The sequence below is a fragment of the Calypte anna genome, chromosome 1 (genome assembly GCF_003957555.1).
Source record: "Calypte anna isolate BGI_N300 chromosome 1, bCalAnn1_v1.p, whole genome shotgun sequence".
Classification (NCBI taxonomy): domain Eukaryota; kingdom Metazoa; phylum Chordata; class Aves; order Apodiformes; family Trochilidae; genus Calypte; species Calypte anna.
In genome coordinates, this window is record NC_044244.1 from 119670550 (window position 1) to 119687634 (window position 17085).

General features: G+C 42.5%; 1 protein-coding gene across 2 annotated transcripts; it reads right to left on the reverse strand.

The window, feature by feature from the left end:
* Positions 1-819: 819 nt before the first annotated feature.
* On the reverse strand, positions 820-9150 carry PRDX4 (peroxiredoxin 4). Of its 2 annotated transcripts, XM_030448120.1 has the most exons (8): positions 8876-9147; positions 5821-5938; positions 4614-4730; positions 3929-4051; positions 3174-3304; positions 2495-2529; positions 1286-1332; positions 821-944 (listed from the first exon to the last, which is right to left on the reverse strand). In XM_030448120.1, exons 1-8 carry the CDS (start codon positions 9123-9125, stop codon positions 941-943), a joined length of 825 nt encoding a protein of 274 aa, XP_030303980.1. In that variant the 5' UTR covers positions 9126-9147; the 3' UTR covers positions 821-940. The 2 variants fall into 2 exon arrangements, with proteins under 2 accessions (XP_030303974.1, XP_030303980.1); XM_030448114.1 differs by lacking the exon at positions 1286-1332 and having other exon boundaries at positions 820-944; positions 8876-9150.
* Positions 9151-17085: the final 7935 nt, after the last annotated feature.

Below are 17085 nucleotides of genomic sequence, written 5' to 3' on the forward strand. Positions count from 1 at the left end.
GGGGAAAGGTGGCAAGAAGCAAGAAAAGACATTCTTGAGAAAGGGCTCTCTCCAGTGAACACAAGTGTATCTTACATGGAGATGTTCCTTTCCCTTAAAAGAAGAAATTTGTGTACATGACCCATGAGAGTTTCTGATGAGGACGTGTGAATCCCAATCTTGGGAAAGACTACAAATACTCCCTTAAAACTAGGAGCCACAGTTAATGAGTGATCACCACAGGCACTAATCGTGTCTGTTAGCAGTATAGGGCCAGGGAAAAAGTTCAGACTGCGCAAAGTGGAATCGATCTTAACAGAACATACACTACAAATACAACACGGAAAAAATTACTGGTTTAGCTCTTGATTTGCATGAACTACCATAGCTGAATTATTTTCAGTCCATTCAGTCCAGTTGTACTGATTTATGCAGTATCGAATTATAGTCTTAGTAGTTTAAAAGTGTTTTTCAGCTTTGGACAGACTGGAAATTTAATTCAGCAATTGTAAGTAATTTCTGACTTTCAGGTTGGTTGCCCATAACCAAGTGGCTCTTATCTGGCTGTAGCTCCTAGGATGTGACCAAGCAGGCAAGATTTTTGCAGGAATTAAGTAATCTATCAATAATAAAAGTCATGAAGAGGAGCCTGAGATGCTAAAAAAAGTACATTTTGGGAAAACCAAGCACCTACACAAGCCTTAAAAGGAAAACAAGTATTTCACAAGAATATTCTCTGATAATTAATGTGGTACCTATGCTTCACACAGGTCAGATTCCTCTTTAACAAGACCTTTAATGGTCTACTGCAGTTCCATATTAGTCAAGTGACTCATGAAAGTAACAAAATTAATGAAATTTTATTGGCAAAAATCAAGCTGAATGCAACCTATGTAACTGAACAGAAGAGAGTCTCAGTTTAGCTTATCAAAATACTTCAGTTTTCCAGCTGGATCTGGAATTATCTGTACAAGAAAGAAGATTAAAATGTTAGTCTCAAACCAAACCCACACAAATGCAACAAACTATAAAACCAGAACAATACAGTATTTCATAATAAGATGCTAAGGCCAACCCACAAGGAGCACTTAAGATAAACTAACGAGTTGATTTGTTACTACATTACTTTTTACCTCTAAAAAATACTTAGTAGTATCAGAAAGATTTAACTAATTAAGGAAGAGAGAGTGCAGCCTACCAAAGGAAGAATTTTAGCAATTGGGAGCACATAAATCTATGCTGCTTGTCCCCAGATCAAGAATTTTAATATATTAATAACTGAAATCAGGAATCAGAATTTACTTACAGTTCTTCCCTTGGCCACCACACTCTCATGGCTTCCTCTGGTTTGATCTAATTAAATCAAACACATTTAGAAGGCATGGCTATATCTTCAAGAAAGTATTTCTGAACTACTCTGCTACTTAAATTATCTGCATCTTTTCCACAAAGGAGAAAGAGAATACTTATGTATTGGTATAGACCTTTAAACAGGTAGTATTGAAGCTGTTAAACTCAGCACTCTAAAACCATTCTTTAGTTAGAAGATGTTAATGTTGTATTTAGGTTATCCATGGCTATGGAAAGCAGAACTTTTTCAGTGCCTAATAAGGCCAGCCAGCCCTCTTTTTAGTTTAGTCTTAATAACCAGCTTCCCCCATGGAGACACTCTTCTATGGCCTTCTGGCCTCAGGTCATCCAGGCAAGTTTTCACATCCAGCAAAGAAACATGACTTAACATTCCAGTGTTTTTACTATCAATTACAATGCTCACTACTCTGCTTAGAGGCCGCTGGGACCTGCTTTTTGTTGAGACAGCTCTTAAACAACAAGGCTCTGTCATCACGAGATGGTCCGGAAGAAAGCCACATGCTCAGATAAATGAGAGTGATCTCATCTGAACTAGGCAGCTCGGACCTCCGGTGAAAGTTTCATTATTCTGCTGAGGCTTGACCCAAGCCCAGAGAACACAAACAAGTTCAATGGGTGTTTATCTGAACGGCAGCTCTTCTGCTTGTAGCCTCATGCAGGCAGGAGAGCTCTTGCGCAGCAAAGCAGTGCGCTCTGCTGGAGTTCTGACAGTGGCACACCCTGCCTCTGCCTGACACTGCAGCACTTTGGGAACTTGAATCTTTAACCTAGCACCCACAGGGAGACCTGACAAAGCCAAGAGTTTATATAGAAAAATAACCAAGATGGCTGGACAGAATTAAGGGTTTCCAACTTCTCATCAGGTGATAATAGGAAAAAAAAGCTCTTGGATCATAAACTCACTGCTGCTCAAGACAGCTTTGTCTTGAGACATGTAGAATCTGAAACAACTGGGACATGTCTAGTGTGAGGAAAACAAGCTCCTAATGAAATCAGTAGTAATGCAAAACCTGTAACTATAATAATGTAAGTTTACTCGTATCATCTCACTGAAAGTTGCAATGATTTTGGATATGCCTTAAGTGGAAATGATAAACAAGTGTTTCCTAGTAGTACTTGCATTTAAACATAAAAAGTGACTTACTGTTTCACTGCCAGGTTTCCAGCCAGCAGGGCAAACTGGAAAAAAAAAAAAAAGTATTTTTACACAAACTTACTTTTGTGCACTGAATATTCCCTTTCTGAACTTGAAATAAAGAAGTTAAGCAGTACACAGCTGCCACATGTAAATAGCTGCACCTATTCAATATGCAGTTTTCTTTATACATGGGATAGTGTCATAACCTTTTATACCTGATGCTATCTACCACTTCTAGCTGCAAACTGTGTATCTCTAGATGGATGCCTATGCCTCGGCTTAATTCTTTTGCCTTTCTAGGCAAAGTACTGGCAAAACAGTGTCTGAGAATGAACACCTATTCTAGTAGAAACAAAAGTTTCATGGCAAAACTCAGGTGACTACACAGCAACCTACCTTTCACTTTTCCAAACCAGTGCTATGGGAATTGTTTTAGCATAACAAACAGTTCAACAACTCAGACTAAGGAATGCTTTATGCTTTGCCTTCTCATGGATGTGAAGCAAAATGTGAATTACTACCCTAGAAACAACCTGTGGAGGTAGCAGGGCAATCAAACCACTTCACTCACTGCATAAGGCAAGTCTCTAATGCTACTGAGTACTTTTTCAGCCAAAAAAGCTACAAATACAGCTCTCAGTCTAAGTAAAACAATTTTCAACATAAAAAGTATTTTTAAAAGCACCTTCTCCATGTTTGTCTGTGTACTGGAATGCTTGTACTAAACGAAGTGTTTCATCCACTGATCTCCCCACAGGAAGGTCATTCATTGTGATCTGCCGCAGGATCCTCTTATCGTCAATAATGAAAAGGCCTCTGTGAAAACATTGTTGTAGGAAACACAACTAATTACAGTGTTGTGTTTACACACTGTTTTATGGGAGGAATTTCACCTCTGTAACAGAAAATACCACAACCCTCAGAATACTACTAACCTACTATTCTTTACCTGGGGTATCAGATGAGATGAGCTGGTGGCAAGTTAAAACCAAAAAGGGACAGTTCTTTGCAGACCAGGGAACTGAGCTCTGGCAGGCCCTGCCAGGGGATGCTGCTGATGCCATGACATTACAGGGATCCCAAAAGCAACTGATCAAGTTTACAAAAGATTTCTCTCTGGAGGCCCTTAGGCATCCTTAGACTTGACTCCACTTGGAACTTGGGAGGTCCCTGAGTAACTGTAATCCTGGGGCATTCTGCGTACTTGCCCTGCCCTAAGTATCTGCTGATGTCTGCTGTTAACAGGAGGTTACCCTTGACTTCTGTTCTGACTCATTACAGATATTTTTTTTGTGTTCTTAAAAACATATATTTTGTCTCCTAGCATGGATTCCCAAGTAAAAACTGCTCTCAATGGAATATATCAAATGCTTCTTTAGATATAAAGCAGTAAGTACTAACCAACAAAAAAACCCAACAAACTGTAACCAAGTTAAATACCTCAGTGTATGCCCTTGATCTACCAGATATACTCCATAATCCTTTGAAATTTGGTGTGTCAAATCTGAAAGAAGTGGAATCTTCATAGGTCCAAGTCCTCCTTGTTTCCGAGGAGTATTAATCCTTTGAAAGAAATGAGATACAGATGTATTTCTCATAAAGATTTATATTCCCCACACAAAGTTAAAAGTTGCACACCAGAACATTACAGTCAGAAGGATTTAGTGCAAGTGACATTGTTCTTGTTGTGCACACAAGGAAGACAAATGCTATTTATTGAGCAAAATGTTCAGTAGATCTTTTGCATTTTTGGCCACTATTAATTGTGACCTCTTTATTAATCAGTCATATTCACTTTATACCACTGTGCTTATGAAGTGGGACAGTGTGATGTGTTTCCAGATGCTTGCAGCCTTCTCTCTTTTTTTCTTTTGTATTTGAAATACTTTTTTGGACTGAGGTATGACATATTTCAAATAATACATATTAAACAAGCTTCAAAGGTAAAAGGTGATTTCACACGCTATGGTTACAAATTTTTGCCACTGAAAAATATTATAAACATTTGTATCAATAACATTATGCTTTTACATGACTTATATAGGCTAAAATCTGGGGATACAATTCTTCAGCTATGATGGATCCATGAATAATTTTTAGTAAAAGACAAGGATAAGATACATACCATGCTAAGTGAGTGAACTTGGAGTCCACAGAGCATGCTACAACTTCAGTATTTATTGCTCTGAACTCCTCAATTCTGTCACTGAAGGCGATGATCTCAGTTGGACATACAAATGTACTAGATAATTTAAAACAACGCAATGTCAAAATTTCATGAGACAACCAGTACATTATCTGTTTTAACTTCAAATAGTGGATTTATCATGAATTATTTCAGCTTTTACCAAATTTTCTTGTTTCTTCAGGTATTTAATCAAAATACTGTCTGAAAGATCTTCTAGTCCCAGACTCAGATTAGTTACAGTTTATTACTAAAGATGATTACAAACCTACAGTTAGCTTACCAGCTGCATACAAGTGTTTTCACAGTTACTTTCTTTTAGACTTTATGAATATTAAGTGTCTGAACTTAAGGACAATACGTCAAGTTTTTACAGAGGAACATACTATAATTTCTTGTTACTGCAAATGGTTGCAAATTTTAACTGTTTTGACTTGAACTTTTTCCACCACAGAAGAAATAGAATTATAAAGATCACAATTTCTAGGGCCTCAAAGCTAAGGGCTAAAAGCCATGTTGTTTCCTTTGTCATGTTAAGGTAGTCATGCATCTCTGTCATCTTTTCTTTATATTGTGGAAAAGAATGGGACTGTCAAGTAGAAAACAGGTGTTTAAAATCTGCTTGCACCTGACCATTTCTAGAGTTGGGACTTTGTTTTGCGGATCCAAAAGAAAAATAAATTTTAATGTTACCTCGGACTGTAACACTGCATTCTAAATAAAGGAGGGTATTGTTAGATGTTCTTAGGATGTTATGGGAAGAACTTAAAGAGGAAACACCATCTCTTCATGTCCTACATTCTTGAAAATATAGGTGGGATGCTATCTTCTGTTTGCAGCAGTGAGTTACAGCACCAGACAGAACGTAAAGGTTGCTACAGGAATGTAAAGGTTGCTACAGACTGAAAGTTATTTTTTTGTATACATGAAATCAGTGGACTCCCTTATTAGGAAAAAGACTGTATTACAATTTTACCAATGTATGGTAAAAACACAAATGCAAAGGATGTATTTTTTTCTGTTGCTTCTTTCTTTTCCCCATAAACCCTTACCAAACAAACAAGACCTCAAAAAAAGAGAAAAAATAAAGAATTACAAGTCTGGTGTAGCTGCTCTCAGTTGGCATGTCTATGGTAGTCTTACTTACAAGTCCAGAGGATAGAAGAAGAAGACAAGGTATTTTCCTTCATAATCTGTTAATTTCAGCTCTTTAAACTCTCCATTAATGACTGCTGTTCCTTCCCAGTAAGGTGCTGGTTTGGAAACTGAAATACAAAAAGCTCTGAATTAAAATTAAGTCAGAATAGGAAGCACGTGTTCAAACAAAGCTATTTATTAGCTGGCTGATGTGTAAGGACAACTGTTCCGCCTTTTGCTTGAAAAGCAACCTACTGCACACAGTTAACAGAATAAAACCTTCTTACCACTTCAGAAAGTTTGCAGCTGGCAGAGGTTACTGGATGATGAAGAAATGTAGGTTTCTGTACATGTGGAAAATAAGTAATTTGACCAGCTTGTGCTTATCCATTAGTCCTGTGAATCACTGATAATCAAGTCCACACAAACCTTATCTGGGCATTCTGAACAAACCCTGTGTGCACTAGCAGCTCACAGCAGAACATCTGTTAGACTAAAGGAGAAGCTGTTTAGCATTTCAGGAACCCTAAGTACTTTGTTAGGAATAGCTGCTGCAAATCAGAAGTACAAGATGGTTCAAATTCATATTGTTTCTTTTTAGCCATTAAAAACCCGCCTGGAATTCAAGTATACAAAAATCCCCACATGCTACCTGTTTAGAAACAAATGCCTAAAAACACAGTGGACATTTATTAGATTAGAACTCCTAAGCAAACTGTAACTTGAAGATAGTTGTGGGTTGTGGTTTTTTATAACGTATATCCAGTTAAAATGCATGAAATGTATTTAATATTCCTGTAAGAAAGGGCTAACCTTAAATTTAAAATGTTAAAAATTATTCTGCCAGGTACGATTTCATAGTAATGTGAATTCTGAAACAAAGGATAGGGTATGCTGGGGGTAAACTTGTGAAGTCAAGGACATTTACATAAAGCCCTAGCAAACTGGCCAAATGCTGATGAGAATAATATAGAGAATCTTAACCACCATCTGGATGAGGGGTGGTTTTGATATTTCCTTTTCTTAGGATAGCCCACAGCTGTAGAACATAGTTAGTGAGGATCTGCAAGAAGAACTGCAAAAAAATGCCCCAAATAATGAGAGAAATGGTTCCTGAGTGGAAAGGCAGTCTGCTTTGGTTTTACTTGCTATAACCCACAAGGGATGCAGTGACACAAGTAGAGGGAGTCAGTAGGTATGACAGATAATTTCAGTGTGAATTTTTTTAAGAAACGCTTTTATCGTAGAATCATAGAATGCTTTGGGTTGTAAGGGACCTTAAAGATCAGAAAGGTTCAACCCCCCTTCATGGGCAGGGACACCTCCCACTAGACCAGGTTGCTCAAGGCCTCATCCAACCTGGCCTTAAACACCTCCAGGGAGGGGGCATCAAAAGCCTCCCTAAGCAACCTATTCCAGTATCTTACCACCCTCATGGTGAATAATTTCTTCCTAACATCTAACCTCTAAAATCTACCCTCTTTCAGTTTCAAACCATTACCCCTTGTCCTGTCACTACTCTCTCTGGTCAAAAGCCCCTTCCCAGCTTTCCTGTAGCCCCTTCAGGTACTGGAAGGCTGCTATAAGGTCTCCCCAGAGCCTTCTCCAGGCTGAATAGCAGCAACTCTTTCAGCATGTCTTCACAGAAGAGATGCTCCTCTGATCATCTTTGTGGCCCTTCTCTGAACCCTCTCAGTTCTACTGCAGAATTCTTTCTGAACAGATTTCAAGCTCCAGACTTACAGACTTTATTGACTCTTTGAAGGCAGAACATTGCTTTTGAGTGAGCAAGAATTAACCTTCAAGTTATTTTGAGCTGCACGCAATGTTTCAGTTGTTGCTCTTTACGAAACAGCTGCACCCTTAATCTAATCTCTTTGCTGCAAAACATTCTGTTCATCTGACTTCCAGATTACTAGGGACAAGAAATTAAATAAAATGTCATACCTTAACTCATTTTCAAATGAAGGTGATATTTTTGGTTTTAAAAGCCTTGTCTGAAATGCTGTAATAACTTACCAAGGGAGGGAAAAGCAAACATAAGTTGTTACACATATCTTGACTGTTTTTCCATTTTTCTCATAGCATCCGTTTGCAAACATTTATAAGATATGTTGGCAAAGCAAAAGGCTATACATTCTTACAGCAAAGATAATTTTTAGGTGCGTTCTCTTTCTCCGCTCTACAAAACCATGAGTTTTGGAGAGCCACCGACCACTTGAGCAGAAACCCTTGAACTGTGACTCAACTGAAGATGTTTTCACCTGGGTCTGCTATAAAGTAAATAAATCACCAGGCACAAAAGCAAGCCACAGACCAAGGCCAGCAGTAAGTGCTGAGCCTCGCCAGAGGTGGCCGTTCAGTTTCTCTACCCACAGCGTGAACACAAGGCATTCCTCTACGTCATTTAAAGCATTTCCCTCAACTCATTCGCTATCTCTGGAACCACAGACCTTGCCTAGATCTCTGTGACACGTTAAACCCCCTGTCAATTTACCGCGACAAAAACGCAGGACTGGGAGGGTCGATAGCTGGGCCTTCCCCCACCCCGGTCGTCCTGCACCCTTCACCGGGAGAGGAAGGGTGGCTGCTAGGGTCAGCAGCAGCGATGGGGAGGCACTGGGGAGCCGCGGGCTGTCTGCTTCCTCAGGGACACCCGCAGCCAAACCGCGGTCACCCCACGAGGGAGCCGGGGGGAGGAGCGGGGCTGCAGGGCCAGGAGTTGCTTTCGCCCCTGCCGGGAAACAGCCGCCCCACCGCCGGGAGACCCCGGGAGGGAGGGCCGCAGTCCCGCCCGGCTCTCTGGGCCATGCCGCTCGGCCTGACGTGGCCCTCCCGCCGCCCTCCCGTTGCACCCAGGGTGCAGGCGGCCGCCCTCCGCCCACCCCGAGGCCATTAACGGCCCCACACCGCCCCCCGTTCTCTCCACCCGCGGCGCATTGCGGGCACTTCCCCCCCGGCCCCGTGCCGCCCCTCAGCTGCAGCGCCCGCAGGGCATTCCCCTCCCCTCCGCCTCCTCTGCGCTCCCCGCTCCCTCCTCAGCTCCGACCCCGCCCGGCACCTACTCTTAGCCTGGCTGAGATGCAGCGAGTGGTCGGAGAAAGGCACACGAGCCGCCTCCCCGGGGTAGACCTGCCCCCCCGCGTAGTAATGGCACTGCTCGTCCTCCCGCTGCCGCGCCGAGCGCGGCGCCTCCGTCGCCTCCCCTCCCTGCGCCGCCGCCACCACCACCGCCGCCACCACCAAGAGCAGCAGCGGGGAGCGCCAGGTCCGCACCCCGCATCCCGCCCGCAGCCGCCGCCGCACCGCCTCCATGGCCCGACGACCGTGTGCACGTCCCCGCGGCGCGGTAGCGGAGGGGCGGTGGCGGTGGCGGCGGGGCGGAGCTTGGCCGCTGCTCTCGCACACGCTCCCATCCCGCACGGCCAGGCTCCTGGCGGGCGGTGGCCGCGGCGGCTGCGTGAAGCGGAGGGGAAGGCTTGGGACCCGCCGCGCTGCCCCTCGCCCGGCACCCTCTCCCCTCACCCGGCCTTTCGGTGGGGCCTTGCCCTGCCCTGCCCGGTGGTCCCAGGGCCGGGGCCGTGCCAGCCACCCCGGGCTTGTCAGCTTTGTCAAGCCGCGGAGGAGTTTGTAAATTTATGTACACGTCTGCAGAAAAAGGGAAGGGGAAAATGCGTGTGTGTAGTCCAGCGGGTGTGAGTGTAGAAGGAAACTGTTAGCATGTGAGATTTACCGCCTGGTATCTGTCCTGTCTGCGGCAGCTCGGGTTCCGTGGGTTTTTTCATCACTCCCGGTAGTACCGGTCTGTGCCAAGCGCAGCTTGTGCATTCTGGCCTCATGAATACACGAAATGTGAGAAAGAGTACTGCTTTAGGTCTGAAATCTTGAGTTGCTGCCAGTCGGGTAGCAGTTTGTGAATGAGCTACGTGTAGTGCACGTGGTGGCTGCCTTAAGAGTGTGGTTGAACAGAAATGAGGCTGATAAGTGCCTTTTAATTCGTATCATAGAATGGTTTGGGTTGGAAGAGACCTCCCTGCATGGGCAGGGACAGTTCCCACAGACCAGGTTGCTCAAGGCCCCATCCAACCTGGCCCTGAACATTTCCAGGGATGGGGCAGCCACAACTTCCCTGGGCAACCTGTGTCCGTGTCTCACCACCCTCATAGTAAAGAACTTCTTCTGAACATCTAACCTAAATCTCCCCTCTTCTAGTTTAAAGCTGTTGCCTCTTGTCCTATTGCTACATGCCCTTGTAAAAAGACCCTCCCCAGCTTTCTTGTGGGCCCCTTCACTGGAAGGGCAGTGTAAGCTCTCACCAGAGCCTTCTCCAGGCTGATCAACCCCAAATCTTTCAGCCTGTCTTCACAGCAGAGGTGCTCAAGCCTCTGGTCATCTCTGTGGCCCTCCTCTGGACTCACTCCAACAGCTTCATGTCCTTCTGTCATTGGGGGTGCTGGCACTGGACCCAGTACTCTGGGTGGGGTCTCACAAGAGTAGAGAGGGAGAATCACTTCCCTTGACCTGTTGGCCACTCTTCTTTTAATGCCGCCCAGGACATGGTTGGCTTTCTGGGCTGCACATGCACGTTGTCAGCTCATGTTGAGCTTCTCATCACCCATTGTCCCCAAGTCCTTCTTCAAAGGACTGTTATCAATCCAATGTCACCCAACCTGTATTTGTTCCTTTGGATTGCTCCTGCCATTGTGCAGGACTTTGCATTTGGCCTTGTTGAACTTCATGCAGTTTGCATGAGCCTACCTCTTGAGCCTGTCAGGGTCCCTCTGGATGCCATCCCTTTCCTTCAGTGTGTTGACCTCACCTTACAGTTTGGTGTCACCAGCAAATTGAATCATAGAATGGGTTGGGTTGGAAGGGACCTTTAAAGGTCATCCATCCCAACCCCCTGCAGTGAACAGAGACATATTCAACAGGCTCAGGTTACTCAGTGCCCCATCCAGCCTCACCTTAAGTGTGTGCAGGGATGTGGCATCTAATACCTCTCTGGGCAACCTGTTCCAGTGTTTCACCACTCTCATTGTAAAAAATCTATTCCTTATCTCTAGTCTGAATCTACCCTCTTTCAGTTTAAAATCATTACCTCTTGTTTTATCACAACACACCCTGCTATAAAAGTTTATCCCCATCTTTCTTATAAGCCCCCTTTAAGTATTGAAAGGCCACAAGAAGGTCTTCATAGAATCATAGAATCATAGAATTGGCTGGGTTGGAAGGGACCTCAGAGATCATCGAGTCCAACCGTTTTACCACCGTTGCGGTTGCTAAACTATGGCACTGAGTGCCACATCCAGTCTCTTTTTAAATATCTCCAGGGATGGAGAATCCACTACTTCCCTGGACAGCCCATTCCAATGCCAGATCACTCTCTCCGTAAAGAAATTCTTCCTAATATCTAACCTAAATTTCCCCTGGCACAACTTAAGACCGTGCCCTCTTGTCTTGTTGAAAGTTATCTGGCAAAAGAGACCAACGTCCACCCGGTTACAACCTCCTTTCAGGTAGTTGTAGACAGCGATGAGGTCTCCCCTGAGCCTCCTCTTCCTGTAGCCTTCTCCAGGATGAACAACTCCAACTCAGCCTGTCCTCATAGGAGAGGTGTTTCAGCTCTGTGATCATCTTCATGGCCAAAGTGTCTTGGTTCAAGTTTGACTCATGAGAGGTCATTTTGAAGACAGGCTGAGGAAATTGGGGTTGTTCAGCCAAGGGAAGAGAAGACTTCAAGGTGACATTATAATGACTTTCCAGTATCTGAAGGGGGCCTACAAGAAATCTGGGGTAGGGATTTTTACATGGGTGTGTAGTGAGAGGACAAGGGAAAATGGTTTAAAACTTGAAGAGGGGAGATTTAGACATTAGGAAGAAATTCTTTCCTATGAGGGTGGTGAGACACTGGCACAAGTTGCCCAAGGAAGTTGTGGCTGCCCCCTTCCCGGCAGTGTTCAAGCCCAGGCTGGATGGGGCTTTGAGCAGCCTGGTCTGGTGGGAGATGTCCCTGCCCATGCAGGGGGATTGGAACCAGATGATCTTTAAGGTCCCTTCCAACCCAAACATTTCTATGATTCTATGGTTTTTGCTCAGTGCTGAGTAGATTTTAATTCATATCATAAACTAGCTACATATTTGTCACAGGTAAGCATAGCTAGAAGGTTATTCAGCAGATCATTTAATAACAAGCAAGGTTTTGAAGATAGTAAGTAGGCTGGGACAAACAGTAGGTAAGGCTCTACAGCACAATGTCTGATGCAGCCAACTTATGGTGGGCATACCTATTTGACCAGGACATTTTGGGCCACCTGCCAAGTGTTATCAGTTGAATTGTAATCAGGATGCTTAAAAATTTAGATATGAGAGAGATGGAGCTGTCTTTTATCAAAAGTACATTGACCTTTTTGTTCTTGGAGCACTGCGGATGCCATCCTCTGGGAAAATTGGTGGCTCAATAGAAAGGTTACTCCAGACTGACAATGTCAGTCTTAACAGAGGAACATCTGCGTTGTATCCTGTCTTTGCAGATATTTGTGATAAATGTACCTTCAGGATGGTCCAGTATCCATGCCAGAATGGACAGTACAATTTCTTTCTTTTTAAAAAAGATGCAGGAAAGACATGGAAAGAGCAGAGTCAAAAGAAAATGCTGAGGGCCATTTTCAGAGAATATAGGCTCTGTAAAAGAAGGAGGGGGTTAGTGAGGTTACCTATCATATGTTGTCTTGAACAAATATTTCTGTTTTTTTACAAAATAATCCATCCTTTAAAAAGATATTTCACAAAAATAAATTTACAGAAGTGGGAGAAACAAGACCCTGCAGTCTTGCTTGCACTTTTTAACCTATGATTTTAGTGTTCCTTTCACATGAAGCTCTGACTCCTCTCCAGAAGAAGTTGCTTTCTTCTTCCATCTCTTATCATGTTTGCCTTTAAGTTCTAGTCTGGGCTGTACATGTTGGCTGTACCAATTTCAGATTCAGGCATGCCTTACATTTAAGCTTGCCAAAATGTGTTTATAGATTGCTGTTTTACACCATCCAGTGCTAGTAGTATTGATTTTAAGATCAAGCTATGTTCTGTCTTGCTGCTTGTAAGGCCAGTGCCAGTCATGGCCTCTGTGAGTTTGCAGAGCAAACTATTTCTGTCATCCCTGCTCTTTCCTTCTTGCTGATGTTTTCAGCCATAGGTAACGGTGATTTGAAAAGCAGTCATATAGTAAAGCTGAAAAAAGAGCAGTTGAGAGGTATGAACTTTGCATAATGTTAATATCCTCTGTCAAAAGATATTCCCAAATACCTGTAAATGAGAGAGAAAACCAGTAAAATCAATACAGTAAAAATAGAAAAGAAAAAAGCCTCTCATGAGTGGAAAAAATGCTGAAGGACAAAAAAGTGTTTTATCTGTGGAATATGTTAGTTAAATAGCACTGATTTTAGGCTCGTATGTGATTAACTATATAATAGACACAGAACAGAGTTCAAAAGAGCAACAAGGAAAACTTTCTGGCTGCTGCTGTACTATAAAGACTTCTGCAAGTGATTAAAAAATGAAAAATTTTGCAAATTAAATCAAGGATGAAATCTTGATATATATCGCTCTTAGTGTCCAGATGAAGAACACTTTCTTTGCCCAGTGATGAAATACTTGAACTCAGTACTGTGTTTTGTGTTTAGATTGATGAAATTAGGTTATGCTGTTAATAAGAAATAGAGAAATGTTGTGCTACATTCATCCAGTTGTACAGCTCTTCTGAAGCTGGTAGGGCTCACCATATACAAGGGAAAAGCCCTTAAATCCTTCTTTCCACCTCTGTATTACAGGCTGTGTTCCTGGCCATTGCCAGGCCCTCAAGGATATTTCAGTTTTGGCAAAGGGCTTGACTGTGGTAGGGTGTCATTGCCACAATGGCACCAAAATTACAGAAGCAGAGTGATTTAGGCCACTGAAGCAGTTTAGAAATGTTTATGTAGGTTCTGACTGTTCTTGCTTGCATAATAAAATGCCTTACTATGATTTAGATGACCTAACATAAAAATATCTTGGAAAAAATTAGCATAATGTGTTGTCAGAAGATGCCTGTCACCATCTCCTGGAGCAGATGGAGCAGATGTTCAATATTTCACTGGTGAAACTAACAGTTGTTTTATCCTCCTCATGGTTTACAGGGACATTTTAACAAATATATTGCATTGCTTGTCATGCGTGACAGAAAACTTTGCCAGAGAAAGGAGGGTAGAAAACATCTGCTTTGTAAGTGTAATTGGATCACAATGACCATGGTTTAAATTGCCAGTGAGAAAAATCTTCTCCTTTTTGGCTTTTGGTAGGGATAGAGTCGTGGGGTCGGCTGTGTGTGTGTTCCTTGACTGCAAAGGGTCCTCAAAGGGCTGTGTGGTGCCATTTGGTTTGAGGGGAACTTCATCCTGACTTTTAACTGCTTCTGGTATTGTCAGCTGGCTGAAGTAGTATGACTAAGTATAAACATGAACTTCTTAAAATCTGCCACTCAGTAGGTTAGAGGTATCATGGATGTATTTATTCTTGTAACCTACCTTTGTGGAACGTGCTGGTGTCGGGAGCAGAATTAATGTGTTTCCTCTGCAAACACACCTGCCATAGAAAAGTTCTGCTTCATTTCTTTCCTTTTCTCATCCAGCCAGCTCTGCTTCTTGCAGCATCAGTGTCAGAAACCCTGCAGGGCCTGTGTGATAGGAAGAGGACTGAGAGTGTTATTAATGTGTTTGACTGAGCGTGGCAAAAACAGGGTGATCAATCCTGCTAGTCACTCGGAGGTGGAGGAGTCTGGTTCCTGAAGCACCACCTGTTCCAAGCTTTCTTCTGCCTTTGTAAGTGCTGGCAGAATCTACCAGTTTGTGAATATAAACAAATACTGTGAAACCACCTTCTTGATGTAGGAAGGTCTATCCCATTTTTATTTCCTTTGGCAAGCATGTATTCAAAGGAAGTGCCCATAAGGTGTCTGAGCATTAGCACAGTTTTTGGACAGTCACTCTGACAAGTGAGGACAGAGAAAGCCAATGCTGAGCAGCACCTGTGAGATGTATGCTGTCCACCATGGATCAGTGAACTTTGAAGGATAATTGAGCTATTGCACCAAGAAACCATCAGTGGATGTCTGGACCTGCCCTTGGCAGCAGCCTGAGACCATCACAACTAGGAGCTTGCTAGCCAAAACCTAGCTAGCTTTGTCTAGTGTTGCTGACCAAGAGAGGCTTCTCCTGCAGAGCAGTAACCTCACTGTGTCAGGTGAGGTTTCTGTCAGTGTCATTTGTGGGGCTTCCCAGGCTCCTGTCCTTGGAGTCCCACCTTTGGTTCTACCTTTTCGGGTCAGAACTGAGACTAGTGCTCTCTGGTCTACGTCTCAAACTCAGTCAGCCTTTGGGAAAAGGTGGAAAATCAGTCACCTCAGCTCAAACAAAAAGTGAACCTGCATCCTTCCCTTGCAGCTGCCCACACCACAGCTTCATGGATAGAACGAGACCCTGTGGGAACCCAATTTCATTTCATCTCAGGCAAGAATAGAGAGAGATGTTGCTGATGATTGTTGATGCCTGGGTATGCTGCTTCTGCAGGGAGTCACTGTAGCCTTGCTCAAGCTTATGGGTGTGCAAGCTGCCTTGCATTCAGCCTAAGTGAAGGAAAATGAGATATTTAATTGTTGTCAAAAAATAGACTTTGCTGCCTAAAGCATGGGTGATCACTTCAAGAGCTGTGAAGAAAGGAAGGAGCATTCCCATGATATCCAAGTAATATGGTCTTTTTCCAGCTTATCTCCTTATGCTTTCCTGCCCCTCTCCAGTCATCTGCGGAAAACCTTTTTGTATTATATATTATCTTGAACCGTTCTATATCTAAATATGCTTTTCTCTTCTGTTGGACTAGTGAACAACAAAAAAGGCTTTTGACCAGAGATATTAATGTGCTTTGATGTGTTAGTCACATTTACATTGCTCGCTAGGTGGCAGTAAGATGCTGTTAAACCCACTGAAAAATTGAAATGCATTCTCCAAACGCTTGAAATTTCCTAAAATCTGAGGATCTGGTATACAAGCGTTTTTTTTTTCTTTTTCTTTTTTTCCTTTTTTTTCTCTAAAATACAAGGTCCGCAAGTGTAGTGAATGCAAGATGAACTCTGTATTTAATACTCATGAGCAACTCCAGTTCCTGTGAACTTGTTGCAACAATAAAGGTAATCAACCTTGTATAATTTTTCAGTCAGAAGTTTTCTCTATTATGCCTCTGAGAATGAAGATGATAAGAATACTAAAGCAGCCTCTCAAAAAGGAGGACAGAATCAGAAAAAACCAAGCATAAACCTCATGTGAAAGAGGTGGAAATTTGTAACAGAAGATAACCTTTAGCCTGGTCACTTAGAGTACTGAAATCAATATTGGATTTTTGTTTTGGATTCCTTTTCTGCTAGCTACACACATTTTTTCCAAAGTCTAAGCAGCAGTCCAGAAAGCTATAATCTCCACTCTATTAGTGCAGTGGCCTTCATTTTCTGCTGCTTCAGAAACTTTGATGCTCCATTTAGAACTGCTGTAAATAAATTAAGATAATTATTAAGATATTAAATTTTTTCCTAGTAAAATCCTCATCTGTTCCAATTTAATTTTGCTTACATTTCAGAGATTTGCCTATTTCAGCTTGTCCACTTGGTCTAATCCAAGGACCTAGAGGCTTCCTTGCAAAGCAAAATTCCTTAGTCATTAGAATTGAAATAGAACTAATATTTTTGTTCCCCAGACAACAGGTATATATATCTTAACTCTCCTTCAGCTACCTCTTGTAGTTGAGTTTAGCATATTAGTTGTGTTGGTAGTGAACTGTACATTAATTTAGGCCAATAGTAACATAACCCCATTTGTGTCAAAGCTCCTTCTCTGCTTTGGATTGTTAGCTTTCCAAGAGGCCTTGGGAAACTGTGTCTGTGTGCAGGAGCCAATATTTAATCTACCACATCTCACCTTGAAATGGAATGCTGTTGTTATCCCATAATCAAAGGAAAAAAAAAGCCCATAGTTTCTCTTCAGGAGTTTTAATTATTACTGCGTGCTTACTTTTTCTTGAGAAAGGCATAATTCTTAGAAGTTTAGAAAAGTTTGCAAGATTACAAACTCTTAAATGGAAGTATAGGGATTTCAAGGTATTGCACTTAGAATATACTGCCAATGTGCAAAGCATTTATATGTTTATACCCTACAATCTTACAGAATCAAAATATGGAGGAAAGTGTTTAGAAGAT